Genomic DNA, 26,640 nt, shown 5'->3' with positions numbered 1-26,640 from the left:
TTTGGACATGTGAATTACCTATACTAGTGCTTATCTTTGGAAAATTTACTTCTTTTCTGTCTCCTCGAGGACTAAGCTTTGTGCTGTTAAAACAAACATTACTGTGTGCTGAATGCTGCTTTAGAACATTTCTCAAACTTGAATGTCTCACACGAAACTAAAGGTTTGGCTTCAGTTTTAGCTTTGAATATGTTACTCAAACAGAGAAACTACAGAACAACAGGAACAGAAAAGAAAGGAGGCAAAGTGTAACTTTGTTAATGTTTAGCAAGTAGCTATGGTAACCCACAGTACTCTGATGCTAAACTCGGCACAAAACTGTTATCCTTCCTTCATTGTCACTTATCACCATTTTAGGGTCAAAAGAGAGAGGCTTTGCACACCGATTAAAAAATACTGATCTTTTTTCTAGCTTTCTGTGGGCACACAAACAGACGTGCTCAGATGGCGGGGGCTATAACTGCCTCTATCCTCAGGGAAGCCTTTAATTGGTCACAGTGCTTCGCCATCTGGGGCCGGAGCTGCGGACAGAGGGCTGGGATGGAGGTGAGATTGGGGGAGAGACGGTGGGAGCTCCTGTAAACGCTTTTCCGAAAGCCATAAAACAAAGGCATAGAGGAGGAAGACAGCAAGTACAGCGCTGGGATGGGCCTTATTGGTTTTAATACTCCCCCCTCTGGTTACGGCGGGAATCATAATATACTTGATAAATACGGTTTAGAGTGAGGGTATGGGGGCCCGTAGGTGAAGTGGTGTTATTGCATCTTTGTGGACGTACTGTACATGGGAGCGAGAGGGAGAGTTAGTGTGCGTGTCCAAGTGGGTTGAGACCTCTCGAGGGTCTGTGTTTGTGCTGAGCTTGGTAGACTTAGCAGGATGGTACACCAGTGTTAACAACCTCTAGGACAGGAACAGCAGATAAACAGACACAGGGAGAGGCCTCGCAGCTGCTTTTGGTTTTGCCATGCTGGTGGATGTCAGCCCGGATAGGTAGGGAAGTCTCAAAGTTACACACACACAGAAAGAGGCACCAGTCATTACATTTCATCCATTTGTAAAAGGAAAAGAATAAATAAAGCAGAACTAGACTCAGGTCAGTGTTCTTCATTACCCGTAGGAGCCAAAAAAACGTATTGTGTATCAGTTATAAAGTCCAGAGCCCACCACTAGACTTCCCATAATGCTAGACCAGAACAAAAATATATATTCAAAATTGACATTTTCTACACTGTTGTCTTGCACAGTGCTACATTAACTGTAATAGATTTTTTTTTCAGTGTTTGCTGTGAAAAGACTTGTTTGTGTGTGCATGTCTTTGGCACATGTTCTACTCCTGCTTTGTGTTGCCTTCAGATGCCAAGTTTTCAACCTGCTTTACGCACATTTAATGATGGAAAATGCTGGCAAGGCTTGGACTGACAAACGGAGAGCACTCTACACATCATCATCATAAATCCTCATAAAGACAGCACATGTAACATGCACAAGCAGCCTCATCCTACATTTTTAAAGGTATATACAGTATACAGAGCCTTATAATGTAAGTGTGGACTCTTATCGCTTCAAGAAGGTCAAGGACAGCGTCCACAGGCAATGTTGTATCGTGAGGGAAAGCAGCACATAATCATAATCATATGATATCAAAGCATTCCTACTTACAAAGACTGTGATGAAAAACACATACTGTACATTTCCGTTTTGCTTTGGCCATTTGACGCTTGATCCGCTCTCTGTAGAGATGCATGGTTTGGAATAGCGATTTGTGTTTATGGCCCCATGGGTCATCATATACAAAGCGCGCCTTTAAGAGATCACAGCCAGGTCAAGACACACGGCCAGTGTACGTGAGAGAGGAATAGATGATAAGATAGAGGTGAGATGTTTAGGCTGCTCTTGATTCTAAATAAAAAATAAGATGAAATTATTTTTTATTTATCTATTTTATTTTTTATTTATCTTTTTAATTATATAATTATCTAATCAACTCTAATCAAACAGTTCTTTTTACCAATGCATATGACTGAAAGTATTTTATCTGCACTCTCGCCTTTTACTGTAATTGATTAATTTTATGTTGATGTTTTTATTGATTCTATTTGTTTTCAACTGTGAAGCACTTTGAATTGCCTTGTGTATGAATTGTGCTCTACAAATAAACTTGCCTTGCCTTGCCTTGCCTTGCCTTGCCTGTACACAATGGACAAAGATTCTTAAGATTAATTGCAAGTCATAAAATGTGTCAGTCCTAACAGCTAAGCACCTTCATTTGTAGTCACTGTTTCATCCGTAGGGCCTCAGAGTCTTTAAAACAGGTCTAAAAGAGTGTCAGACAAAGGAAATCTTGTCATGAGTTTGTGCGAGAATGTGGATGTGACAGCTGTGTTTAGGGAGTTCCCTTCAAGGACAAAAGGAGAGCAAGTTTTCAGCAGGAAGCACTTCTTTTCAATCAAGCACAATGATCCATCCTTTACTACGAAATACTGTACATGAGTTTTTAATGGTCGTCAAATAAATCTGTGGAATTACATTTTCAACACATAAACCTGAGATTCTGTCACAACAATGAAAAATAAAATGTGCATTTCTGTAAAGCAGCCTCCCACAGTCATGGACAGGTGATTCAGCGTGAGGCTGTCAAACTTTATCAAAGCTCTGCAATTAACCGGCAAAGTCAATCCGCTTAAGAACCTTGTTTGTACCACAGAAAATTCACTTTTTAAATCTTTGAAAGCTGATAAAGCCTTGACAGTTGTACAAGTTCATACAATTGGAAAAAGCCAGCCACTGTTCCTTTAATATTGAGTTTCTTCATGCTTAGTTGGGTTGTCAGTTCCACTTTAATTTACACTACCTTGATACATTGTAGCAAAATACAATGTACAATGTAATCTGCTTTGTAACAATCTGTAATAACTTGTACCTATGTAGTACATACACAATGGAATAATGTGTACATTATTGTACAGAGGTACATAATGTAGTAAGACGCAAGACCCCTAGTGACCCCTAGGCTTAAGGTTAGGTTTGGGGTTAGGGTTAGAGTTTGGGTCCTTCAAAATACAAATACATATTATTCTATTGTGTATGTACTTACATTGTACAAAAAATGGCTGGTACAATGTATCAAGGTTAGTGTACAATAAAGTGTTGCCGGGTTGTCCAAAGAAAAGTCTATACCCAGATATGAATTGATTCTACAACTATCCCAACATCTGCACGCAATTTTGTTGTACAGTTATAAAATGACAATAAAACACATACCGGTACTTACTTACTTACTTACAACAAGTATCAAAACTATATACTCTTTTGTAGCATTATTTTTCATATTATTAATAGGGCTGTCAACATTAATCGCGATTAATCGCATTTCACAAGTGCGATTAATCGCGATTAAAAAAAAAAATCTATTGACAGCCTTAATTATTATATTTTCATCTTTACAAGTATGATTATTGGATGTGGTTAAGGAGAGGTGAGTTGACTGTATAGGACTACTATGGCTGTGTATTTTAAGAATTTTTTTGTACAAAGATTTTTCTATTGAAATTGAAATTGTTGTATTGTGACTCTAAACTCTAAAGCTTGGACCAGTTGTTCAGTGAATTAACATCAAGACAACTGTAAAGCAAAGACAAGATCATGCCTTTTAGTGATAATTTTTGCCGTTGGTCATAATCCTGATCACTAATATGTTTGTGTGCATCCGCGCTGTGAATGTAAATGCAGTAGTGAAGGTTACACCGTGCGGGGGAGAGGTGGGACAGGGGGAGGCCCGCAGCAGGTGCAGACGAGAGGCAGAGGGGATGTGCGTGTGAGGGATATTTCATGTGTTTAGGCATGATGGGTAAATCTTTGATGCTCTAAAGGATTTCACTCAACGATAGCACAGCTCTTCTCAAGTGTTCTTAGGGAGATTTGTCTTTCAAACTCCCACCTCCTCTGCTCGCTCCTCTCTCCTCCTCGCGCCTTGCCTTTTAATCTCCGTCTTACTCTCCATCTTCTCTCCCCAAGCGCCCGGGCCTCATTTCCTGGCTGGGCCTACTGTCATGTAACGTGTGTCTATGCGTTCCTATGTGGTGCCTTAGTTAGCGTTAAATCCTTCTGCACTGGCTTTGTGTAAACAGTAAGAAAGCTGCGGCTCAAGACGGATCTGTTTCTTATCACAGCATTCAGCCTTTTAAAAACCACGTCACAGTTTTCGACAAAGCGCGTTTTTCCGTGCTTTCTTCTTCTCCCACTTTTTGCTTTTGTTGTGTCCTCCTCTGTCCTCCCGTTTGCCGGACACATGCGTTTATTAAAAATGATGAAAGTTGCTCGCCGAAGGGAAACCGCTTCTGGTCCATTTTATTGCGGTTATTCTGCTTCCAATGCAGCTTTAGGTGGTGACCACTCATCTAAGCTTTTGGCAAAAGGCCCGAGAGAAAATGCAAACTACACTTTTAGCACTTTAATCCGTTCACTGTCCTTATTTCCACTAGGAGTATACAATTTCTTTTTTTTTTCTTCAAAAGCTATAGAAGTTCAGGAAAGCTGCCATTTCAAACTATCATTGTTATACTAATTTGAAGCACACTACCTAAGTGGTTTGTTTCTTGTCACACAGCAAAGAGGTCCCAGGTTTGTTCCCTGAACCTTGTTCCCTGATCTTTCTATGTCAACACACAGTCAACACTTTCCCTTCAAGGCCAAACCACAGAGCTAAACCAGATAAGGACTGAGCTCTCTGGATCATGTTTTGCAAAACACTGACTTTCAGGATTGTAAACAACTGCGCACACATACCCCTCCCTAACCACGCCCCCGTCGTTTCCTAAGCCCCACCCCCGGTCAATGGAAAAGAAAATAATTCTGCATGTGACTGTGTGTTTCCCATTTTCTTTATGTTTTTATGTATGTGCTTTGCCTTAACTTAACCTAATTGTAATTTTGCATATCTTCTTTTGCATTGCATTGAAATGTGCGTTATAAATAAAGTTGCCTTGCCTTGACTTGACTTGTGCTCAGTCCGGAATAAATCCATCTCAGGATCCGGTGATGGCCCCTGACAGGTTGCCCCGGATGCTTTATAACCTGTTATATAATATCATATTGTTCACAGCATGTCCCCATGTGACATTTTTGCTTTTTCCTATTGACACCGATGCATTTGTCTGTGAACATTATTTATGGAGTGTCTATTAAAAATATGCTTCCCTGTCTGCTGTCGCCTAAAGCAATGATTCACGTCTGTTTGGGGAATTGTTGAATAACGTTACCCAAACAGTTTATAATACACGGGTAATGACTTTACAAAGCACAGTGTCATTTGCATAGACAGATTTAATAGTTGGTGTGAAATATTGAGCAAGGAATTATTTATGTAAACACACGCCTTTGCCAAACTTAAATTGAACTTGTATTGAAACAGATGTCTTAAAGATGGGTATGTGTAAGTTGTAGATAATGATTAAAAAGTGCCCTCAGTTCAAATGAGGACAATTGGGAGGCCATATGGCACATTTTTGCTTGTAATCATCGATGGGCAATGATTTGCATGAGTTTGGATAAATATCGAATTGCAATTTTCCAACCAGTATTGTGTTTGCGATTTGTGTTCAAATCAAGGCTTTGCTTGTTACTGGCACATAGACGGTCCTGTGTATGTATGTTGTAGGTGTGTGTGACTGTGTGTGGGATGCAAGCGGGGAGTTGGTGATTTAGTTTCATTTGTATCACTGTTTTGTTTTGTGGCGCTGTGAAGTCTGGTGGAAATATTGTTCTGTGAGCAGCATGACTCCAGGAAAAGTAGCTGTAGTTACAGCTCGTGGAGATCAAAATAAATACAAATACAAAAGTGCCATGTGAACTTAGAACTGCTAAACTAATACAAGAATCACACGCAATAGAAACCTGTTTGCAGAGGTCTAAACCTACAGGGCTAGCTGGTTTGATGCATGGTGAAATTCAATGGAGATGGATGTGCTCAGGTCCCGGTCCAGGCAGTGAGGTGGTCATGCTGTTGTGGTGGCACGGCCCAAATTGTGGAACTCCGATAGAAATTATACATTGACTGATTGATTAGTTTGTCGTTTTCAGATAGCATAACTTTAAGAGTTTGCTTATTGTGATTAAGATTTGATTGGTTTTATATCACTAACTGCAGGGGAAAAACTAAAAGCTTCAAGTTCAAAAGGTGATGGCTAACTTTTAGATATGGGTATAATTGCATAGCGTACAGCATAGTCTAGTCTAGTGGTTAAAGTGGGTGCACATATCACAGCAACCGCAGCTTTGCTCAACATCTCCCTCAACTCTTCACCCTCTTTCACCTTGTGCTCTCCTGTCAAAAAGGCCACATGCAAAATTACCCTTAAAAATATGCTCTTCACCATCAGCCTCGTGTTTTCTCTTATTAGTTTATGTAATTATATCCCTATTGCTCCAAACATGGTTGAAAATGATCAGAAGTGGACTCTATTTCTTCCCCCTGGACTAAACCCAATTGGGCCCGCAACACAGCTCTGCGGAGCGCCTTTTACACCTAGGCGGTGTTTTTGTCATCAAGGGGCGCAAGCCAATATTCCCAGTGAACATGTTGACAGAAACTCTCCCCTTGCGCGCCTCAGAAGCGCTGCCAGAGATGAGATAAAATTAGACAAAGAGGAAATTGCCGCGAAAATTGTGTTACTAGCTGATCGCGGCTAATTGCAATATAGTGATTCTGGGCTGTCTCGTTTTTATTCACTCGTCACACAGTTATTTGCAACACCTCTTCACATTCTTCTACAAAGCATCTGGGGATGAGTCAGTGTGTTAATACTGCTTTTTTACTCTAATGTTAGAGCTGACACCGTCACAAAGGCATCCATCAAGCAAGAATGAATCTCAATTGTAATTATATATGGCATTTTTATGGAAATACTCATATTATCATCATTGCTGGTGAGGTCTTTTCCTGTTTGGAATATTGCTACAATGCAGCTTTGTGACGTGAGGAGCCGCTGGAGATTAAGAGAGGGCGGACTCCCATTGTTTAAGCGATTCTATAGTGACCTGATGATTGATCTCTAAGCTCTGAGCCAAGAATTCATGCATGGGATTGTTGATTTGGAATTACACTTCTGAACTAGGAATGGGATATTCAGTACACAAACTTGATCTTGACTTGGGCGCTATAACATTTTAACACTTGAATAGTTTCTGGAATGGATCCTACATGTACCCAGACATGGTACAGATTTCCTGAACCAGACTTTGCGGTTCTACTTTCAGCCCAGAGATCTTTTAAAGCGAATAATTGGATTCTCTTCCACACGGGGCTCCATGAGATTGACAGCTCTGTAGTAAACCGGTGCAGTTAGTTCCATCAGTGTTTTACCAGCATGCGCCAAAGTGCAGCTGTCCCCTGGAGCTCTTCCATATATGTGCTTGTTTGCGTGTTTTGGTGCACGGCTAATCATGAGACACTTCCTGCTTTCCCTTCCACCTTTGGCTATAATGAGCTCTAAAATCCATAGGGGGGCTTCCTTTGTTTTTTCCACTGTCTGCGTTCTTCTCCCTCTGACACATACACACACACACGCACACAAAAAGCAGATGTTACAGTTTATAGCCCTAAAATAAAAAAAAGGGCTGGTTATTGTACATTGTTGACAGGGGCTTGATACAACACGTCCGGCCATGTTTGGAGACAGCGTCGAGGAGGATGTGACAATGAAGCTGCGAAAAACAGAGAAGTGATAATTGGGTGCGGACGTGCGCGCTTGTCTAATAAAAAGGAATCCCACCAGATCAGTCATTCTCGAGTTTGTCACACCATGTAATTGGGTGAAGAGAGGCTGATCCCTGACTAAACTGGCCCTAAACACGGATTAAGGTTGGACTAATATAAATGATTTGATGTCCAAACCAAGAGTAAAGAAGGCTTGACTGAACCAGTTTCAAACCGGGTTTAAACTCGATCTCAACTGGGTTTACTTGCATCGAAACCAATGTGTTTTGAGTCCACATGCCACAGTTTGTGAACCACTACATCAGACTGTGAAATTATGAAATGGAAAGGAGCCTAAAGAGGCGGTGAAGGATGCTTGCCGAAGACCCTTGTATGAAATGAACAGTCCTTTTCCTGCTCCGTCCTCGAGACCTCTGCATTAAACCGTGGGACAGACACTTAGTCAGCTCGCTCTCAGTCTCAATGATCTTCTATTAGCAAGAGGAGACCACACAGGCCCAGACTTCAAATCTCATAATAGCATCTGCAAGATTTCTCATATCCTTTCCGCTCACTCCCTCCCCCTTCCCATTTCATTTGGCCATACTTTTTACAAGATTGAATGCAGTGTGTGTTACCATAGGACGGCGTAGAAAGCCCTTTGATCAGATTGGATAGATCCAGGGATGGCCAGAATGGCAAAAAATGAAACGCGTCCCCCACCAAAGTTAGCCTTGAACAACAAATGATTGCCTTCCAACGCTGGACCATTCAACACAAATTAGTCAAGTAGCTTGTAATTGATATGTATATCATAAATAAATTTAAAAAACACAAGAAGAGATTAGCGTTCATTGGAAATCGAGCAATTATTAACAGTATTTAACATACAAGCATAAGGATGACTGTGCTTCTCTGCGTACAGCCTGATTACATCTAATCAGAGGCAGTAATTAAAATCTTCCCCCCTTTAAATGTGGTTGATTTGATATTTCGCTGGCACTGGTGGCATATACGCAACATAAACACAACATCAAAGTGTGGGTATATCGTCCCATCATTAGTTTGATCTAGGCTTGTCATGCATTAGCAATACGATGTGGCATTGCAAACATAGTATCTAGTGTTATTGCTTTTTCCATAGATGTAAGGTTGTATTACGTGTTCATAAAAGCACTGAAAACACTAATTAGTTTATTTTTTTTCTTTCTTTTCTTTTTCTGTATATATCATCTTTTGGCCTAGTTGCGACTTTTGTTTCATTTTACTAAACCCTGCAGCATCTTTATCAAATTAGATGTACAGATACATGATTTAATGCATTGATAGAGTGGTCATATATTACATGAGAAGATGTTTAATTCTGCTGTTGTTGATTCCAAATGTATGTGTTGCTTGGACTTTTCCCAGTTTGTCATTTGTTTTGCTTTCTTTAAACTGACCTTTGATCATGCATGTGCCGACCATTACACAATTTTGGGGTTGGTGCACTTTTGGGTCTCAACCCAGTGTTTAGGAACCACTGAAGAAGAAGAATAAAGTGAAACGACTTAATCTGTCAAACGTCATCCCAGCTCTGTCTATGTATGTAGTAAATCAAACTAGCTTTGTGTCATGAATATTGCAGTATCAGAAAACCACTTGACAACACCACTGCAGACATCAGTACATAATAAATACCTAATCACGACCAGCGCCCACAAGATTCCAACATCTTTTACAGCTGTATTGCATAACACACAAATGTAGGCTATGAAAAGGCGACAAATGCATCCACGGTGCGATCCTCCTTGTACGGATTTGGACTGGGGCTTATCTGATCATGTGCATGTGTTGTATTATGGATGTGCCCCTGGTGCGCCCACAGATCCCTCACTACAGCACTTGGAGTCAGTCTTCCACTCCCTCATTTCTCCCCCGTTTAAGAGCTCTCCCTCATGTCTATTTTAGTTCCCTGCATTTATTGGACTTTTTTTTATGGGTTTACAGATGTCCTTTTTAATGGGTTTGCTGATTAGACGGTGTCCTATCAAAGTTGGCAATGCTGGCATCTTTTGTGTCACATAGTTTTGTTTTAATGCAGGATTTAATAACATGCACATTCATTCGCTCAAATATTATTCTTGTCTGACCAGACCTAGGGCCAGACTAAGCTTCTCAATCTCTTCCACCATATCAGCTTGGAATGCAACTTGTTAATTTGACTTGGAGATGGCCTGTGCTTCACACTTCAGCTGTCTGTGGTCATAATGTTATGCTTCATTGGTGCATAGTCAGAAAATCTGTGTTAATGGAGCAATCTCTCTTTTTTTGGCACTGTAGTCATTGTCCCCATGTCCACTCTCAACCATATGTCAGGCACATATTGAGTAGATTTAAAGGTTCCGGTCAAGGCACTCTTAACGTCTGGTACAAATGTGGCATTTTAAAAGGACCTGCCAAAAACATGGTGTATCCAAATGTCAGTCTCACCTACAACGGACGTGTCATTCAGAATTTAACACTCACTCTGTGCTGTATTGTTAAGTTTCTATTGTTTAATGGTGTTTGGAATTGGCATGTGTTCACTGTTCAATCTATAATCCTGAAGAAGTAAAAGAAACCATGCAGTGTAATGTGGCGATATGTAATTTCAGATAGTGCCAGAGCTTGCGGCCATTATTCGTAAAGGACTTGACTGCGTATCGTGTAATGAGTCTGGGCACACACTGTTGTTCTTTTGCCAGGAGTTTTAAAGGAGATTGTTCAAGGCAGCCCAGTTGTCCTGCTCCTTTTTGTCGACATATCCCTGTTTTCCGCTTCCTCCCACTTTGCCCTCCTCTTCTCTCTGAGTGTCCCAGTTGAATCTCCTCAGCTCCTCCCGCCGCACAAACAGCTCTCAGAGCAGAACAGACATGGAGGATATGACTTCTTTTTTTAATCTTTCTTACCTTCTCCATTGTGCTGATGTCTCTCGAGGGAGGTCACATGACAGGAGAAGTGTCTTGCTCTGTGTGCCTCTCAGTCCTATTCTCAATTTCACAGAGTCATTCAAATAATTAGCCTACTGACTTTGCCAAATGGCCATTTGTTTTGCAGGAGGTCATACGCAAACACAGCTACTTATGTGCCAGAGCACTTAGCTGACACTGTATGTAGAGGAGTCACTTTGTCAATTGATCTAAGGAGGTTGAGTCTGACGCTTGAACTATAAAATATCTTTTTCCCACTGTTACTGCCCTTATTTGCAGCAACCTCATCAATAGTAATTGAATTTGGCATATTGCAAACTTAGCACGCTTTGTTTTTTGAACTATTATTCTATAGTCTGTCACTTGGTCTTGAACATTTGGTGGGTGCAGTAGTTTACATGGTAGTGTACAGTAGGTAGCGGGTCTTTTCATATCCAGGCTGACGGAGTTGCCTGGCAACAGCCAAAAAAAGAATAAGCACAAAACTTACCTACGTAAGTGAGAGTCAAAACGCTCACCATATCCCTGATTTAACTCAAAAACACCTCAATACGAGCTTCTTGTTGCTGTGCGTCAGGTTGCCGTAATGTAGGCCATACGTTGAATGGGAAAAGCCCTTAATGACTTGCAAAGTATCTGATGCAGTCAGACCAGTGAACGCCAACTCACTGTACTTTAAAAACTTTTAGACACAACGGCACCTCAAATGGCACAGGCCTTACTGCCAGACATCACTTGAGCCGTATTACTTGTGGCTGCAGCATCATACTGCGAACAGTCAATCCTCCTCAGATTTCACAGTAATCTGCACCATGTCCACCCAGGAACACGGGAAAATTGTCCGGACATTTCTCACTCTGGCTTTTAAAACTTTCAAAAAATCCCACCCACCAACTCTACGGTTTGATGTTTTTCAGTACTGGCATAGGTCAGGGTAGTGTGCATGTAAAGTGTATTAGAGATTAGAATATTCCCATCACTTCCCTTCCATCTTCCTCTGCTGCACCCACACGTGTAGCCTATCCCGGTGTAACTGGACTTAAAAGGGCAGCTCAAAAAGGCGACAAGCGTCAGTCACTTCACAGGGAGGAGGAGAGTTCTCAGATCAGGAACGGGGAAGATGAAAGCGCAAATTTTAGATGAGGTAGAGCGGTGTGTTTTAAAAGATTTATAAAGGATCAACAGCTTGTGTGTCACTCAAACAAGCTGTATTTTTTGCAATTCTGTGGCGCATTAATAATCTCCAAAGACTAATTAGTCCATCATGTGAATTAGATGAAAAATGGAAGCGCCACAAAAACATTTTTATCATTGTAGAAAAAACACCTCTCTACCTTGAGCCAGGCACTCATTTGCTTACCTGACTGGAATTTAATCACGTTATTGACCAGCACAGATTTATAGTGTAGCATATAACAAAGCAATCAATAGTGGATCCGTGTTGCACTTTAGTTGTTTTTTTTTCCTCATGCATGCGCCTTTGTTATAGTGTGCAATAAATACAGATTGTAAAACTATTAAAGTTCTATAGACGTTTCTTATTGCATGCACCGAAAAGACTACGCACTGCTTGGTTGGTTCGTAATTGTGTTAGCAAGATATCTCAAAGTAAAGATCAGATTTTGATTACATTTTCAAGAAGGGTCAGTAATGGGGCAGGGTTTATATTGTTTTTTGTTGTGTAATAGGAGCAGGATTTGAATAGATTCTGTGCTATCAGGGCAGCTGGAAGAAACGGAGGTTAGTCAAAGCCAAAGACAGCTGCCGAAATGTGGGCCGATCCAAAATTCATGTCAACTATTGTCTTTAACTCTAAGGGATCTTGCAGTGGGTTTTATTTTGACCCACTGCAAGATCCCAGATGATACAAATTTGAGCCAATAGATGCCAGTAAAGCTGCCTCTCTTTGAAATTATTACCATTTTCAAATGTCAAGGCTTCATGCCAAAAAAGAAAGAGGTACATCGTGTACAACAGAAATCACCACAAATCACGCATGGCTGGTTATGATGATGAGCCTTTATTCAATTACTGTATTTTAAATGTAAAATTAACTTAGTGGCGGTGTCTTGTTTATGTGTTGCCCACAGCTTTTGGCATCGTTTCCCGGGCAAGCGGGATAAATTAGCAAAACAATGTTATCTTGAATTTCTCCAAGGGATTGCTTTTAACGTCTGTATATATGGACTCCGCTGTGGTGAGATCTAAAGGCGCTTGAAGACATGCATACTTTCAACTCGAACATTGTTTCTCGTGCATCCCACATAGGCGCGCTAATTATGCATATCATTTGTACTGTAAACAAAGGCTAATTCCACAGCTAGTACGTGACAGAAAATGTGTTTGCCTCTGCCGCGAAATGCCACGCCGAAATGTCGTCAGTCTGGCGTCGCTCGGGGTCAGCAGGGCAAGGTGGGCTGTTTTTGAATCTGTGCGATCATGGCTCCGATTGGTTTAATTCCTCCCAAGGGGCGGGATGATTGGCCCTGGGGAGCATCGCATGAAGTAAGTGTGCTAAATTTCTCAGTGGGAAGCACTTGCCGCAATGACACTCTCAAGTCCCTGAAGGTGCAGCGGGCGGCAGACGAAAAGCATCGCAGCGCGCACAGAGGGTGGTGTGGTTGCTATAGTGACCATATACGGCTGTTCCCTATGGTCATGCGATCCTGTGGCTGGTTCGCTTTGGTGACAGAAGGTTGTAGCGTAGGTGTGTTGTCGTTAGTGAGTGGCCTTTAGCAGCACTGTTAATCACTCGATAGCTGAGAATTGACTGCATAACTTCAAATCATAACAACGCCGCCCAAGAAGTGACTTCCTGTTTCGAATCAGCACATCAAAATAAAAGCACCATCTTATTCAAAGCACCATCTTATTCATTAATTCAGCCGTTCATTAGCTCAACTTTCTTTCTGCCTAACTATTAACAAACAAAACACTTAAAATGTCTGTATTTAATGATATTCTTGTAATGTTGCAAGTACACGCTGAACTAATCAATGAGACGAGCGGTGTGCTTTTATTTTGCCGTGCTGGATCGAAACAGGAAGTCACTTCTTGGGTGGCGTTGTTATGATTTCAAGATGTGCACAAGTCAATTGTAAGGGTCAATCGTTCCGGAATACTGTACCTATTTTTGCACGACATGTTGTTTTTTACCCGCACGCATTTATGTATCGTTTCTATTTCACCCTGGGGAAATTTGACTCATCAATCAATACCACTGGGGCAACCTGCATTTGGGAATCTCCTGATCTGGTTGATCTGGACTAGCTAAGAATTGAATATTCTATTGTGCATATCTTTATTGTTAGCCATGTGAGTTTTTGTTATTAGTTTTTTGTTGTTGTTCATGGTTTCACAATATCCCCCATTATGACCTATTACCTCAACAACTCATTGGCTGCAAATCGTTTTAATATCAGACACACACTTTTGGGTCCAACCCGCCAGTTGGGAATCGCTGTCTATGAGCTGCAGTGTTTTTAATTGTCCATCCAGGGACTGTTCTTATGTTTAAAACACGAGGCTATAATGACTTTATAATGAGTCACTCTCGTCAGCATCTAAAGTTGTGAAGTTTAACTAAAAAGCAACAATTAATGCCGAGTCGCCTATGCAAACTTGAGTTAATCACTGCGCCAGTTTGAAGTTTTCCAGGAACAGAACATTACAGCCGTCAATTAGGCCTAGGAACAGGTCAGACCGACCCTGGCTTGGTGTTTGCCTTCCAGTCAAGTGCCTCATTATAGAGCGTGTTAAGTAATACTTGCAGAGGGATGTTAACCATTCTTCATAAAATAATGGAGCCTGACTCTTGCTTTGGTGTTGTTTGAAGAATTTTCTTTCAAATTAATTTTTGTACTTATTACCATTAACTTATTACTACTTACTAATCAAAGGTGTAAACTATACGAGGTAAACGACAAACAAAATGGCATTTTGTACGACAACCTGGCCTTGTTTATCACACACGCTACACTCTAATGCCCAATTTGCTTTGTTCCCATTTGTGCTTGCGAATTTAGAGTAAGTTAAACATAAAAATATATTGAATAAACTTCACATATGGTCCATAAAGAATCCTATAGCTTTTTTTTTACTGCATCCATTCCCTTAACACTCCCATCAAGCGCTCCCAGAATAGACCTAAATATATTCTGCCACACCTTGCGATCACAGCGCATTCATCCACACCTTTTATTCTCGTGCCATAAGTGCTTCGTTTATCTAGCTCCACCTGATTGGCCAATTCTCCTACTGCCTCTTCTGCTTTCCCATTGTCACATCCTTTGATCGTCTAGTTAAACCCTGCTAACCAGATGTCAACCCTGCCTCTCCCCACCTCCGATCCACCTCTCCCTCTCTTCTCATCCCACACTGCCTTTGTTCCACTTTGTTTGTTCCATTAGCGCCGTCTGCTTCCCGTTTCCGCACATGTGAGATTAGCGCGATCAGAAAAAAAACGTATCAGTATGTGTTTATGCCATGCTTTGCGTGGGGCTTGTGCCTTTATGGTGCCTCTATAGAGAAATCGCTTTGACCTCCAACGTTCAGCTACACAAATCTCTTAAGAACCTAAGTAGCCGAAACATTTGGACAAAACACTCCACTAGCCTAAACCCGCGCAAAGCCCTGTTCTCGATTTTCTGGCTTTCTGGTAAATCTCTCAGTCTTTTCCAATACAAGAATATTCCTCAGTATGGCACTTCCTCTATTCTGTTTATCCCATAGTGGAGCTGTATGAAGGTAATGCTTCGAAAACCTGCTTAGACCTGACATTGTCCTTCATCTAGACCCGGTTTTGAGTCTAGCGTGGTCCTGATTCTTACCTCTGTTGCTTCTGGTTCAGTACTGTTTTAAAACGTGGTTAGCTCATTTTTTTCTCGGTCAGTTACGGGTAATATCTAGAGTGATTCCATCCTGTTTTATACCAAGTACCTCCTTGGACAACATATGTACAGTATTCTGAGGCTTGTCCTGGTTTAATCTGGGACATAATCTGGGACAGACTTTGATTGTTCCTGGCTTTGAATTGCATCCCTGTCTTGTTTTGGACCTAGCGTTCTCCTCTCTTTTTTGCTCATGTTCTGCCCTGTTATACTGGCTGCGTTGCCTTTATTTATTCGTGCATGTGAATCATCATCGTCATAACCCCATCTTTTGTCCTGGCTTAGTTGGGATTTCGTCTATTTGATTGTTTTTGGAAAAGCAAATATTCGGAAATCCTTGATGTGAATTTTAAACAATCGACTTCTCTTTTTGATGCGGCGTTGCATTGTGCATAACCTAAGTGCACCTAGGTAGCATTCAGCTGTGTTTGCCTAAAAGCATTCATCGTGACCCTTTGTTATCGTTATTATTTATGGATGATGTTTTAAGATCCATCTATTGTCTCTATTTTTACTATCTGTTTTCTTTCTGGCACAATGCGGCACTATCCATCTAAAAATACTCCTTTTATTCTTCCATAGCGTGATTTTAAAAGCTTGGAAGTGTATTTCTGTAGAACCACTTGGACCGATTCCATCGTGCTTTCTGAAATAATCGTGCCTTTGTGTCTGCATTTTATTCTAGCGCTTATGCTTTTAATCTTCGCTGTTTGCCTCCACCTGGCTTCAAGAGCGTCTGTTGTTTAGTAAGCATGATCAAAGAATGGTGTAATGTGTGTAAGCAGTGTGTTTACAAAAGTACAACTGGTAGGAAATGTTTTCAGGGGTTAAGGGTGTGTGGAGGAGGCAGATCAAGGAATACTATCAGTGTGACATAAGAAATTCATATGGAAAAGGAAATAGAGGCCACTCGCTTCCACACAATAGACTATTGTGGTTGGCACCTTTGCTGTCATCGAGCAGGAAATGACATTTTGATCTCACAATAAGATACAAGCTTCCTAATATTATCAAACAGACTGTATTAAACTATGGAGAGGTGTATTGGCATAATCCTTGCGGTATAATATGAAGAATACAAATATTTTAATAAAGGTTCTGCGTCGTGCACTTCCTGTGTTCCTGTAAGTTCTTCCACGGTAAACTGACTTCCTCCCCACATCCTAAGTGTGAGCTCAGGGAAGTGATTTTCATATTGACTCATTCTATTCTGCTGTTTTTATATATATGTATATATATATATATATATATATATATATATGTACTGACTCATTCTCATATGCTGTCACCTCCTGCCAACATTTCGAAAGCATTCAAAGTGCTTTTCTGATCTCTAACTTCCCATACTTTTATCAGCACTGAGAGACGGGTTTGCTGTTTGTAGACAGTCGCTTCCTGTTGTGCAACACTTGGCATATAATTGTAAGCCACCACTCAGGCCCATTCACACCTCCACAAAGCTCGCAATACATCCACATACAGTACACCTCCATTCAAATCTGCCATGAGTCATGACTCGTTTTCGTCCATTCAAAGCTTTCATAATCGCTGACCGCAATGAATCTGGCCACCCAAATGTTAAATACTTCTCGAATGAAACAAAGAAGGAGCAGTATTATGTTGCATCCATGTCAAATTCAAAACCAAGAATCAATCTTTTAGGGGATGCGAAAGATAATTTGGCTAATTATTATTTACTAACTTGATGAGTCTAATTTACTGAATGATCCAGTTTGTCCCTGAGATTGCTGCTTTTGGACTGCATTTTAGCTTTTTCTCATATTACAGGGATGACCATATTCACGGCAGACTTGGTCATGCTTGTCTTTTTGGGTATTTTGTCTGAAACCAATTCACGGATGGCCAAGCTAAAATGCGTGCAGGTCTCCAAACAAAGTCACTTTTAGAGCTGCCTCCAGTCATAAATCAGCCTCAACAACTCCACTCAAAGTGTAATTTACCCCAGTCGCTGTGGCACTTAATCCTCACCTTGTCTTCTCCTTTATTTTGCAGTTATCCCTGACTCCCTGGCAGTCGCCGCTCCAGCTCAGACGCTGTCGAAAGTGGAGGGGGACACGCTGACACTCACCTGTGAAGTGTCCCGGACCACCCTCCAGCACACGCACTTGTCTGTGGGCTGGTACCTGCGCGCCCTAGGGAACGCCTCTGCCCCGCCTCAGGAGCTGGTCACCCTGTCGCGGGACTTCGTGCTGCGCTCTGGTGGGCCGTACCGGCAGAGGATGGCCGCGGGGGACCTGAGGTTGGATAAGACCAGTGCTACAGCATACAGACTTACCATTCATAAGCTGCAGCCGGTGGACCAGGGGCAGCTCTACTGCCAGGCAACAGAGTGGATCCAGGATCCTGATGACAGCTGGTTCGCCATGACTCGCAAGCAGAGTGACAAGACCGAAATACGGATAAAGCCCACTGGTGAGTAGTGCTGGGATTCTGGGACATATATGGTTGTCATACGCTAACAAGACAATTTAAACCTAAAGTAGTGATTCTTAAAGGATCTATATCATGCTATTTTAGCCATTCCAAAGTTAAGTATAGGCATGTATATGAATGATTGTACCTCTACCATTATGGAGCACTCATTGTTGTGTTTTCTGGAGGTATTTTTCAAACCCGGAAGACAAAACGCTTCGATTCAGTTAACTCCGCCCCCGCACATACAACTTTACCGTAATATAAATAAACAACAATAAGTGAAATTGCTTCACGATGCAGTTATACGGAGTTGACATCTGCAACACAGCTTCATAAATGGCTAACACACAAGCTAATATGCTAACACACAAGCTAACTCGCGTTTGGATTGACTCACCACTCTGGTCCATCGCTGTTTACATTGTGGGACTTGCGTTGGTCATAAAAGTTAATCCACTTTGGTTCTGGCGAAGGTTCACCAAACATCCATCAGAGACAGTCACAGAAAAACAATATTTTGGTGATAGTCGCTGAATCCCGGAGAAAAAAACAACTTCAAGTGGCCTCTCCTTGAAAAAGGTTGAATAAACTCCCGTCCTCGTAGCCAAATGCGCTTCTTTTTCTCCGTCTGTGACATTATTGTTAGGTAAGAATAAAGAATAGGTGTGTCCAGTTATAAGGAGCTCCATCTTCAGCTGCAGCGCAAACATGACGTCTGTTCAGACGCTCAGGGGATGTGTTTGTTTTGGCCACAGCTGACCTGGAAACACCTCGGGCACATCCTTTTTTTTTTTTTTTTTTCCTTCACTTTTTTTTTTCTCTTTGTTTCTCTCTTACAACAGAAATAATGAAAAGGCTGTTTTACAAATTAAAATCAGGCTGTAAGACATTGCTTTACAGACGTCGAGCACTTCCGTTCCGCTGTTACGACACAACTGAACAGGTCAGTCGTTCACCAGGAGAGGGAGGCGCAGCTGCTCAGAGAGCAGGATTCAGGAGGATTACTGAGAGCTGCGTGAATGAAGCCACAAACTACTCTGGGGGTGTTTTTGATAAGGAAATAGCATAACAACATGGCTAAAAGCTCTAAAAAGTCGATTTTGCATGATATAGGAGCTTTAACAATTGTCATGAATATTTGTTCACATCTACGGCTGAAACCTGTTTGGAAATGAACATAAATGCACATGCTTCTATAATCCACAATCCCAGTATCCTCATATGTAAGACTAGAGGCAATCTATGTTTAGCTATCATTAGTGTCTTTATTAAGTGAACTTAAATTCAGATATTATCCGAGCCACAGCTGACCATTAGGAAATCGTTTGTGTAGTTTGTAGGCAACTGCTGAATCATTAATCATTGCACTAGCTGAACGTCTCATTTAAATCATTTCAAAGTTTTCTTAGCGGAAATGAGATGCAAGGCTCTATTTAAGCGGCTCTCCCTCCAGACCCAAGATGGATTTTTGCAAGATCAAAGTTGTGACCTGTTTATGCACAAGAAAACCTTTACAAGAATGCACACACAAGTTACTCGTCGACTTCAGTCCCACAAATAGGCTTGCTTACAGTTACGAGCTGGTTATAGCTTTTATACTTTGTCAGTGAGAGGTCAAATCAATCGCTGTAGCAGAATTACCATTGTGAAAACATGCCCTAGGTGTTGATTTCTTCCCTCACATATGAATAGAAAGGATTTAACAACAATTCCATTATACAGTACTTTGATAACAATCATTGTTTTAAAATGGACAGACTTGCATGCACTTGTGTCTTTTGCTCTGTGATTACTGATGAGTATCTGGCACTAAGCTCATTATCTCACTAAAAAGGGCTTAACTCAACCTCCAAAGACCCACCACTTTTGTGTTTGCGTCTGTTTGATGAGCGACATTACAGGCACATCCAAGAATCATCGGAGCTGCTCTAAACCACGTGGGCGTGCTCCGAAGAGACTTGTGGCTTCCACGTACACACCACTGATCTCCTTTGGCAACCAGCACATGGCCCCGAGATCCAAAAACACAATGAAGCTTTTTACTGATGAGACACTGTGTAATGTTGTAGATGGAGAATTAATCTATCTGATCAAGTAAGAATATACGTATCATTTGTTTATTGATATAGATTGTGTTTTTGACACAATTATTTAGGCTCTATGATGTTTTCATAGTTTAGACATGTTCTGAGAGGCATTTGAGTCTTAGTTTAGCTGTTTATAGTAGTCTTTTCTCAAATGTTAAAGCCGCGGAAGTTATTTAAAATGTGCACTGTTTTCTCAATTTGGATTTTAAAACATTAATTTAATCCCAATTCTTGTACCTGAAAAAAAATTTTTTTACTCCATCCATCCATCCATTTTCTCCCGCTTTATCTGGGGCTGGGCTGGGTCGCGGGGGCAGCAGTCTCAGCAGAGATGCCCAGACTTCCCGATCCACACACACCTCCTCCAGCTGTTCTGGGGGTCCCCGAGGCGACACCAGGCCTGCTCGGAGACATAGTCCCTCCAGCGTGTCCTGGGTCTTCCACGAGGTCTTGTCCCACTAGGACATGCCTGGAACACCTCCCGCGGGAGGCGACCAGGAGGCATCCGGAACAGATGCCCTACCCACCTCAGCTGGCTCCTTTCGATGTGAAGGAGCAGCTGCTCTACTCTGAGCTCCTCCCGGGTAACTGAGCTCCTCACCCGATCTCTAAGATCTCCTTCAGCCGCTATCTTGTCCTTTCGATCATTACCCAAATCTCATGACCATAGGTGAGAATGGAAATGTAGATCAATCGGTAAAACGAGAGCTTTGCCCCCCGACTCACCAAAACAGTCCGATACAGCGACCGCGTCGCTGCTGACACCGCACTGATCCGTCTATTGATCTCACACTCCGTCCCTCACTCGTGACCACGACCCGGATATACTTGAACTGTTTTACCATTACCATGCAATGTATCTGCAACAAAGCATTACAAGTAGTTCAAAAAAGCACTGAAAAGTGTAGTTCCATTTTTATACATGAAGGTGAGCGTGACTGCCAACAGGAAATCACACAGAGAGCAAACAGTATGGTGAGTCAGCGGTTCAGGACTTTGTCACGGCTAAAATTACACAGAAACTGTGCAAACGGGCTCGGACCATTTGAACAAGAACTACCTGAATTCACATCGTGGTAGAGATTAAACATAAAAAACGTAATGATATTTTGCAGCCATGATTTAATATCTTACAGTTCATGTCTATTTACATAATGTGTAGTATTTCAAAGCAATGCATTAACATAATAATAATAATAATAATAATAATAATAATAATAATAATAATAATAATACAGAGGAATTCACATACAGTTACTCAAGTCAGTGTAACAGAGAAAGGTACAGTATGCAAGATTTATTGTAAATATTGTATTGCCTAACATACCCAACACGTTTTACTGGTTACAATTATAATATTGCTTTATTTACTACGACATTAACATTTTGTATTATATTTAAGTTTATACATTTTATCTGTTATCCATCAGTAAGCTGAATGACCCCTTAAGGTTGCCAGAATCTATAACTCCAGGGTCCTGGTCTGAATCTCCTGTTCCTTTACGACGTGATGAGGTCAACCATAAGGTGACTTTAATTATATGTAAACATAGATAATCATAAGCTTCCGAGAGACTTTAATCAAGTCAAACTGCTGCTGTGCAAAATAAACAGCACATTATAAACCCCACAGACGGTCGGCTACATCTGCACTGGCTCAGAAAGTTGCAAACATGAACCATGATGAAATTATGAAGCCCAACGGTAGACAATGATAAAAAGCAGTTTCAGACACAGTCACAGTCAGATGTTAAAATGTTCTGGTCAAATATTCCACAAAATTCTGCCCTTTGATTCACCCTCAGAGAAAGAGCGCTGCATTAGCGCACAGCGAGGTCTGCTCCTCGGCTCAGTGCTGCAGCGCAGTTTATGCAAAATACCAATGTGGCTTATAGGACAAGTTTCAATTCTAAATGAAAGCAAAAGTACACCACATTTACTTGCAATAATATATAAAACAATGAGATGTGCACTGTGCTGTGGTGACTCTATTTTGTCTCTTTTATGAAGATTGGCTGGTGCAGATCATGTCATTGAACTAAATGTGTGGCTGTCAATCATCAGTGGTTGTGCAGAGATTGGCAACCTCCAGTGGTCCCTGTGTGAAAAGAGCTATGATAGGATACAGGCTCCTTTCCCTTGTCTCTATTCAGACACTTCTTATCATGGGTTTTTACAATAAGATCCGAATTAGTGCTAGTGCAGCCTAAAGTCGTTAATGCTCTATGATTGAATTCTGGAGGGTCTTAGCTGACAAATGAGGAAGTACCTTTATCAGACAGGTGCTCACATTTGTGCGTGTTATTGGTTATTTTTAGGCGGGAATCAACTGTTTGGTATCATTGAAACTATCGGCGGTGGAGCTGCGAACACGTAGTTGACAGTTGGGGTGGGGGTGTGGTGTTTAGGAATGCGCTGGGCCAAGTGCGTAACAACCAGTACATAGAGGAGTACGTGGGATGCAAGAGTGTGCCTCATGATAATGATCTAATAAACTGCCGGCCCCGAGGCGTGATGGAGCCGAAACAAAGATGGCTCCTCAGCACCTCAGATAACCTCCCAACTCTCTCCCCGCTTTGGTCAGACATTCCCCACAGACACACCACCACCACCGCTCACCACCGCGCTGTACTGCACTCTGCAGAAAGCCTCTCTTTGTAGTCTCCCTAGAAGCAGCCACACAGACGAGTGATAAACTGCCCCGGCATTAGTTCAATTACAATGGCAGCCCGCGTCGGATGGTGTCTCGTGCCAAAATATTGGTGCTCAAGATTTGAAAAATTGGGAGAATTTTAATATTTTAGAGATTATAAAGGAAAAGAAAGTATGCTATTCATCTGCGTACTTTCTCCAACACATGACAGAAAGGTTAGCTAGGGCACACTCTAGACCAGTGGTTCCCTTTTAGTGGACTGGTCAATGCCAAATAGGATCGTTTTGGGAGTTTAGATCAATGTGTGAATCAACAGAACTCTAAGAGGAAATATTGCTATTGCTATTATTACATACATATTATGTGTCAATATGAATGTGTTGCAGATCGCCATGATTGGTTGAAGCTGTACCTGTTAAGAATCGCTGCTCTTGAGAAAAAAAGGTGGAGCATCACAGCCCTAGATAGAACAGCACAGTGTAGTGTGAATGCGGATATAAAGCAGGTTTTGTCAGATGAGACTTAACACAGGGAGGAGAGACAAAAGAGCCGGTACCCGCTGCACCCTTCATCACTCCATCTTCTCTGTAATCTATAATGGATGGGAGAGTCGTTGCGTGACAAAGAGAATGTGGGCGTCGTGGCTCCCGGTGTGCTGCGAGTGTGATTGAACTGGGTGCACGCATGGAGTTCCCTGTCTATGTTTTGTATTTACATATGGCGTACAATTGTGCGGGGCAATACCTTGAGGGTGATGTATATTTGATGTCACACCTGTCTTTGTGCATATAAGGCAGTTGTTAGATAGAGAGACTGAAAAATGAAAGTACGGTGTTAGCCTTTGGGAGGAATAGCGTATTCATTGCAGAGTTGCACGTGCATTACATGAAAGGAATCTGAAAGCAAAAGTGGGCGCAGACATTGGGTCAACTAATTTGGGTGAGGAAGGGCATTTGTTTTAAAGGGACTTCATCATGCAAAGTTTACTTTTTGGAGTTTTGAGTGTTGCTTTGTTTCTTTTGCGCATGTTTATGTAATCCAGCATATTTATTCCAACTTCCTTTCACAATCAAAATACCAGCCCACACTTTGATTTAGTTTGTAGCGCAAAGGATAATCCATGAAGTTTCTCTTAAGTCCAGACACCAGACGTCTTTCTGATCCTGGTCCAAACTCTATTACTCTCTGCATTTTAACATGTTTTGCAGTTGCTATTCTTGACAGTTCACTCAATTTGAGTGTCTGAGGGGAGCAGTAGACCTATTATTATCTTCTTTGGCATTTATTGACCCCGAGTCTTCATTTTGGTCTTTTGAGTGTTTTGATATTGGGTTATAAAAAAAATAAAAGCAAAATCAATCTGAAACGATGGCTACATTCAAACGTGGATCAATTGAAACGTATGACCTTTTTAAAATCTATAGCACAATTTCTGAGCAGAGCATTATAACTGGTCCACAACTTTTACAATTGCGACATTAGAGACTGTATATAACAGGGGTGTCCAAACTTTTTTCATGTGGGGCCGCATACTGAAGCGTACAGGCGGTGAAGGGCCACAGATCGGTGGTTAGCGACGTGAAACCCAGAAGTCTGAATTGTGCCCCACACCTTTGTTAATGCTTAAAAACTTCATGCCAGCTCTGTCTTAGAATAAAATGTTGTTAGGGTAGAATTGTGTTGAATTATTGCATTTCAACTAAAAAGGACCATCTCATGTATGTACCGATGCAGGAAGGAGCCCGAGGGCCACCAAAAATTGGACTGAGGGCCGCATTTGGCCCCCGGCCGTACTCTGGACACCCCTGGTATATAAGGTAGTGCTTCGATTATTATTCTCTCTGACTTGAAACCAGAATTTTCAACTTCCAGAAGAATGAGAGAATTTTCTACACAATGTTTTATTACTTTTTACAAAACCAAAAGTTTACACTAAGATTACTATACCTTTAAACAATTTGGGAAAGGCCAGATGACGATGTCATGTCCTTGGAAGCACAAGTCTGGTTCAGCCTTTGGTGTAATTTCAAGACACTTGAAGGTGCAGGTTCAGTGGTTCAAATAATGATGGAAATGACCAGTCATCATACAGATCAGAAAGAAGTCGGGTTCTGTGTCCCAGAGATGAGCGTGCTGTGTCTGAAATGTGGATATCAACCCAAGAGCAAATGCAAAAGACCTGGTGAAGATGCTGAACCTGGTAAGAGTTTGTCATTATCCAGAGTGAACCGAGTCCTGTACCGACATGGGCTGAGAGGGTACTCTGCCAGGAAGAAGCCCTCACTCCAAAAGAAACATAAAAAAGCCAGTTTGGAGTTTTTAAATAAAAAAAAGAATAAAGACTTTTATTTTTTGAGACATATCCTGTGGTCTGACGGAAAAAAAATAAAAAATTTGGGCCATAATGACCATCGTCAACGTTTGGAGAAAAAAGGAACACCATCCCAACCGTGAAATAAGGGGGTGGCAGCATCATGCTGTGGAGTTGTTTTGCTGCAGGAGGGACTGGTGCACTTCACAAAATAGATGACATCATGAAGAAAGAACACTATGTGGAAAACATTTCAAGACATCAACCAGGAAGTTAAAGCTTGGGCACAGATGGGTCGTCCGAATGGACAATGACCCAAAGCAAACTGCCAAACTGGTCTTAAGGATAACAAAGTCAATGTTTTGAAGTGATCATCACAAAGTAATGATCTCAATACAGTTGAAAATGTATGGGCAGAGCTGAAAAGGCATAGGCACGCAAGGTGGTCTATACATTTGGCTCAGTTATATCAGTTCTATTTGGATGAATGGACCAAAATTCCTGCCAACTATTGTGAGAAGCTTGTGGAAGGATATCGAAAACGTTTGACCCAAGTTATACAGTTTAAAGGCAATTCTACCAAATATTAATGAAATGTATATAAACTTTTGGTTTTGCAAAACATCATCAAAAAAATTGTGTTGAAAATTCCATCTCTCATTCTTCAGGCAATTGACAAAAATAGAAATACTTTTTCAAATTCTAATTGATCTAAGAAAAATAAAAGTTGATTCTGGTTTCATGTCAGACAGTGAGAAAAAAAATGCAAATGTGTCTCTTTATATAATGTATGTAAACACATGGTTCCCGCCGTATCTGTCAATTTCCCCCGAATCAATTTTGTCTACTTGTATTCCATTTATTGCAACCTTTATGTCACCATTAATACATTTTGTTAGGTACTCCTTTTCAGTGCTACCTACTCCTTTTATCCAGGCCTGGGATGCCAAATTGCCCAACCTATGTGAATTGTTTCTGTAATCCACCTCCAGGCCCCAAGCAACCGTTTGGAAACTACTTAGCAACATATAAAGGCTCCATCACTCCTCATTCTTCCCTCCCTGCCCTCCTGTGCACTTGCTGTCCTTTGCTAATTAGGCCTAAACACTTACATATGCCCCGGCTGCAGGACCACCCCCCCTCTCCTCGAGCATCTGTTTACTGTTATGTCTGCATACTCCTCGCATCGCCTTCTCACTGAAGCGGGTCAGGGCACTCTCGTCGGATTCCTGTTCCTCCTTCTACTCTTTTTAAAATGTCATAGTGCATTGTCTTCTCGACGCTAATCCAGCTGCCACCGTTTGTCAGATAAGCAACTGCTCTCCTCAACCCGGCGCTACTGTGCGGTTACTGTGATTACGTTGCCACAATTCACAGTGATAAATAATGCAGAAAGAACGGTGGGCTACAAAGATAGTCGCACAACTTTTATGTCCGAATGTGAGTTTGTGGTTAGATATTGAGTTGTGTTAGGGGTTAGACAAGGACAACTGCAAAGTACCGCATTCAGAGCCATAGCACTGAACACAGCTCATAGCAGCCACTCTAGACGGGGACCAGAGATAACCCAGGCTGGAATCTGATGGGCCTCCCCAGGTGTCACCAGACTCAGAGGGGCTG

General features: G+C 41.5%; 1 protein-coding gene across 1 annotated transcript in view; it reads left to right on the top strand.

Annotated features, from left to right (window-relative positions):
• igsf3 (immunoglobulin superfamily, member 3) overlaps positions 1–26,640 on the top strand; it is a 110,086-nt gene that overhangs the window by 40,782 nt on the left and 42,664 nt on the right. The window contains exon 3 of the mRNA XM_079563566.1: positions 17,547–17,966. Within this exon, the coding sequence (XP_079419692.1) occupies positions 17,547–17,966 (420 nt within the window). The remainder of the gene's footprint in view (positions 1–17,546; positions 17,967–26,640) is intronic.

Source organism: Gobius niger (assembly GCF_951799975.1).
Source record: "Gobius niger genome assembly, chromosome: 9".
In the NCBI taxonomy this organism is placed as follows: Eukaryota; Metazoa; Chordata; class Actinopteri; order Gobiiformes; family Gobiidae; genus Gobius; species Gobius niger.
This window is presented reverse-complemented; position numbering and strand designations above follow the sequence as displayed.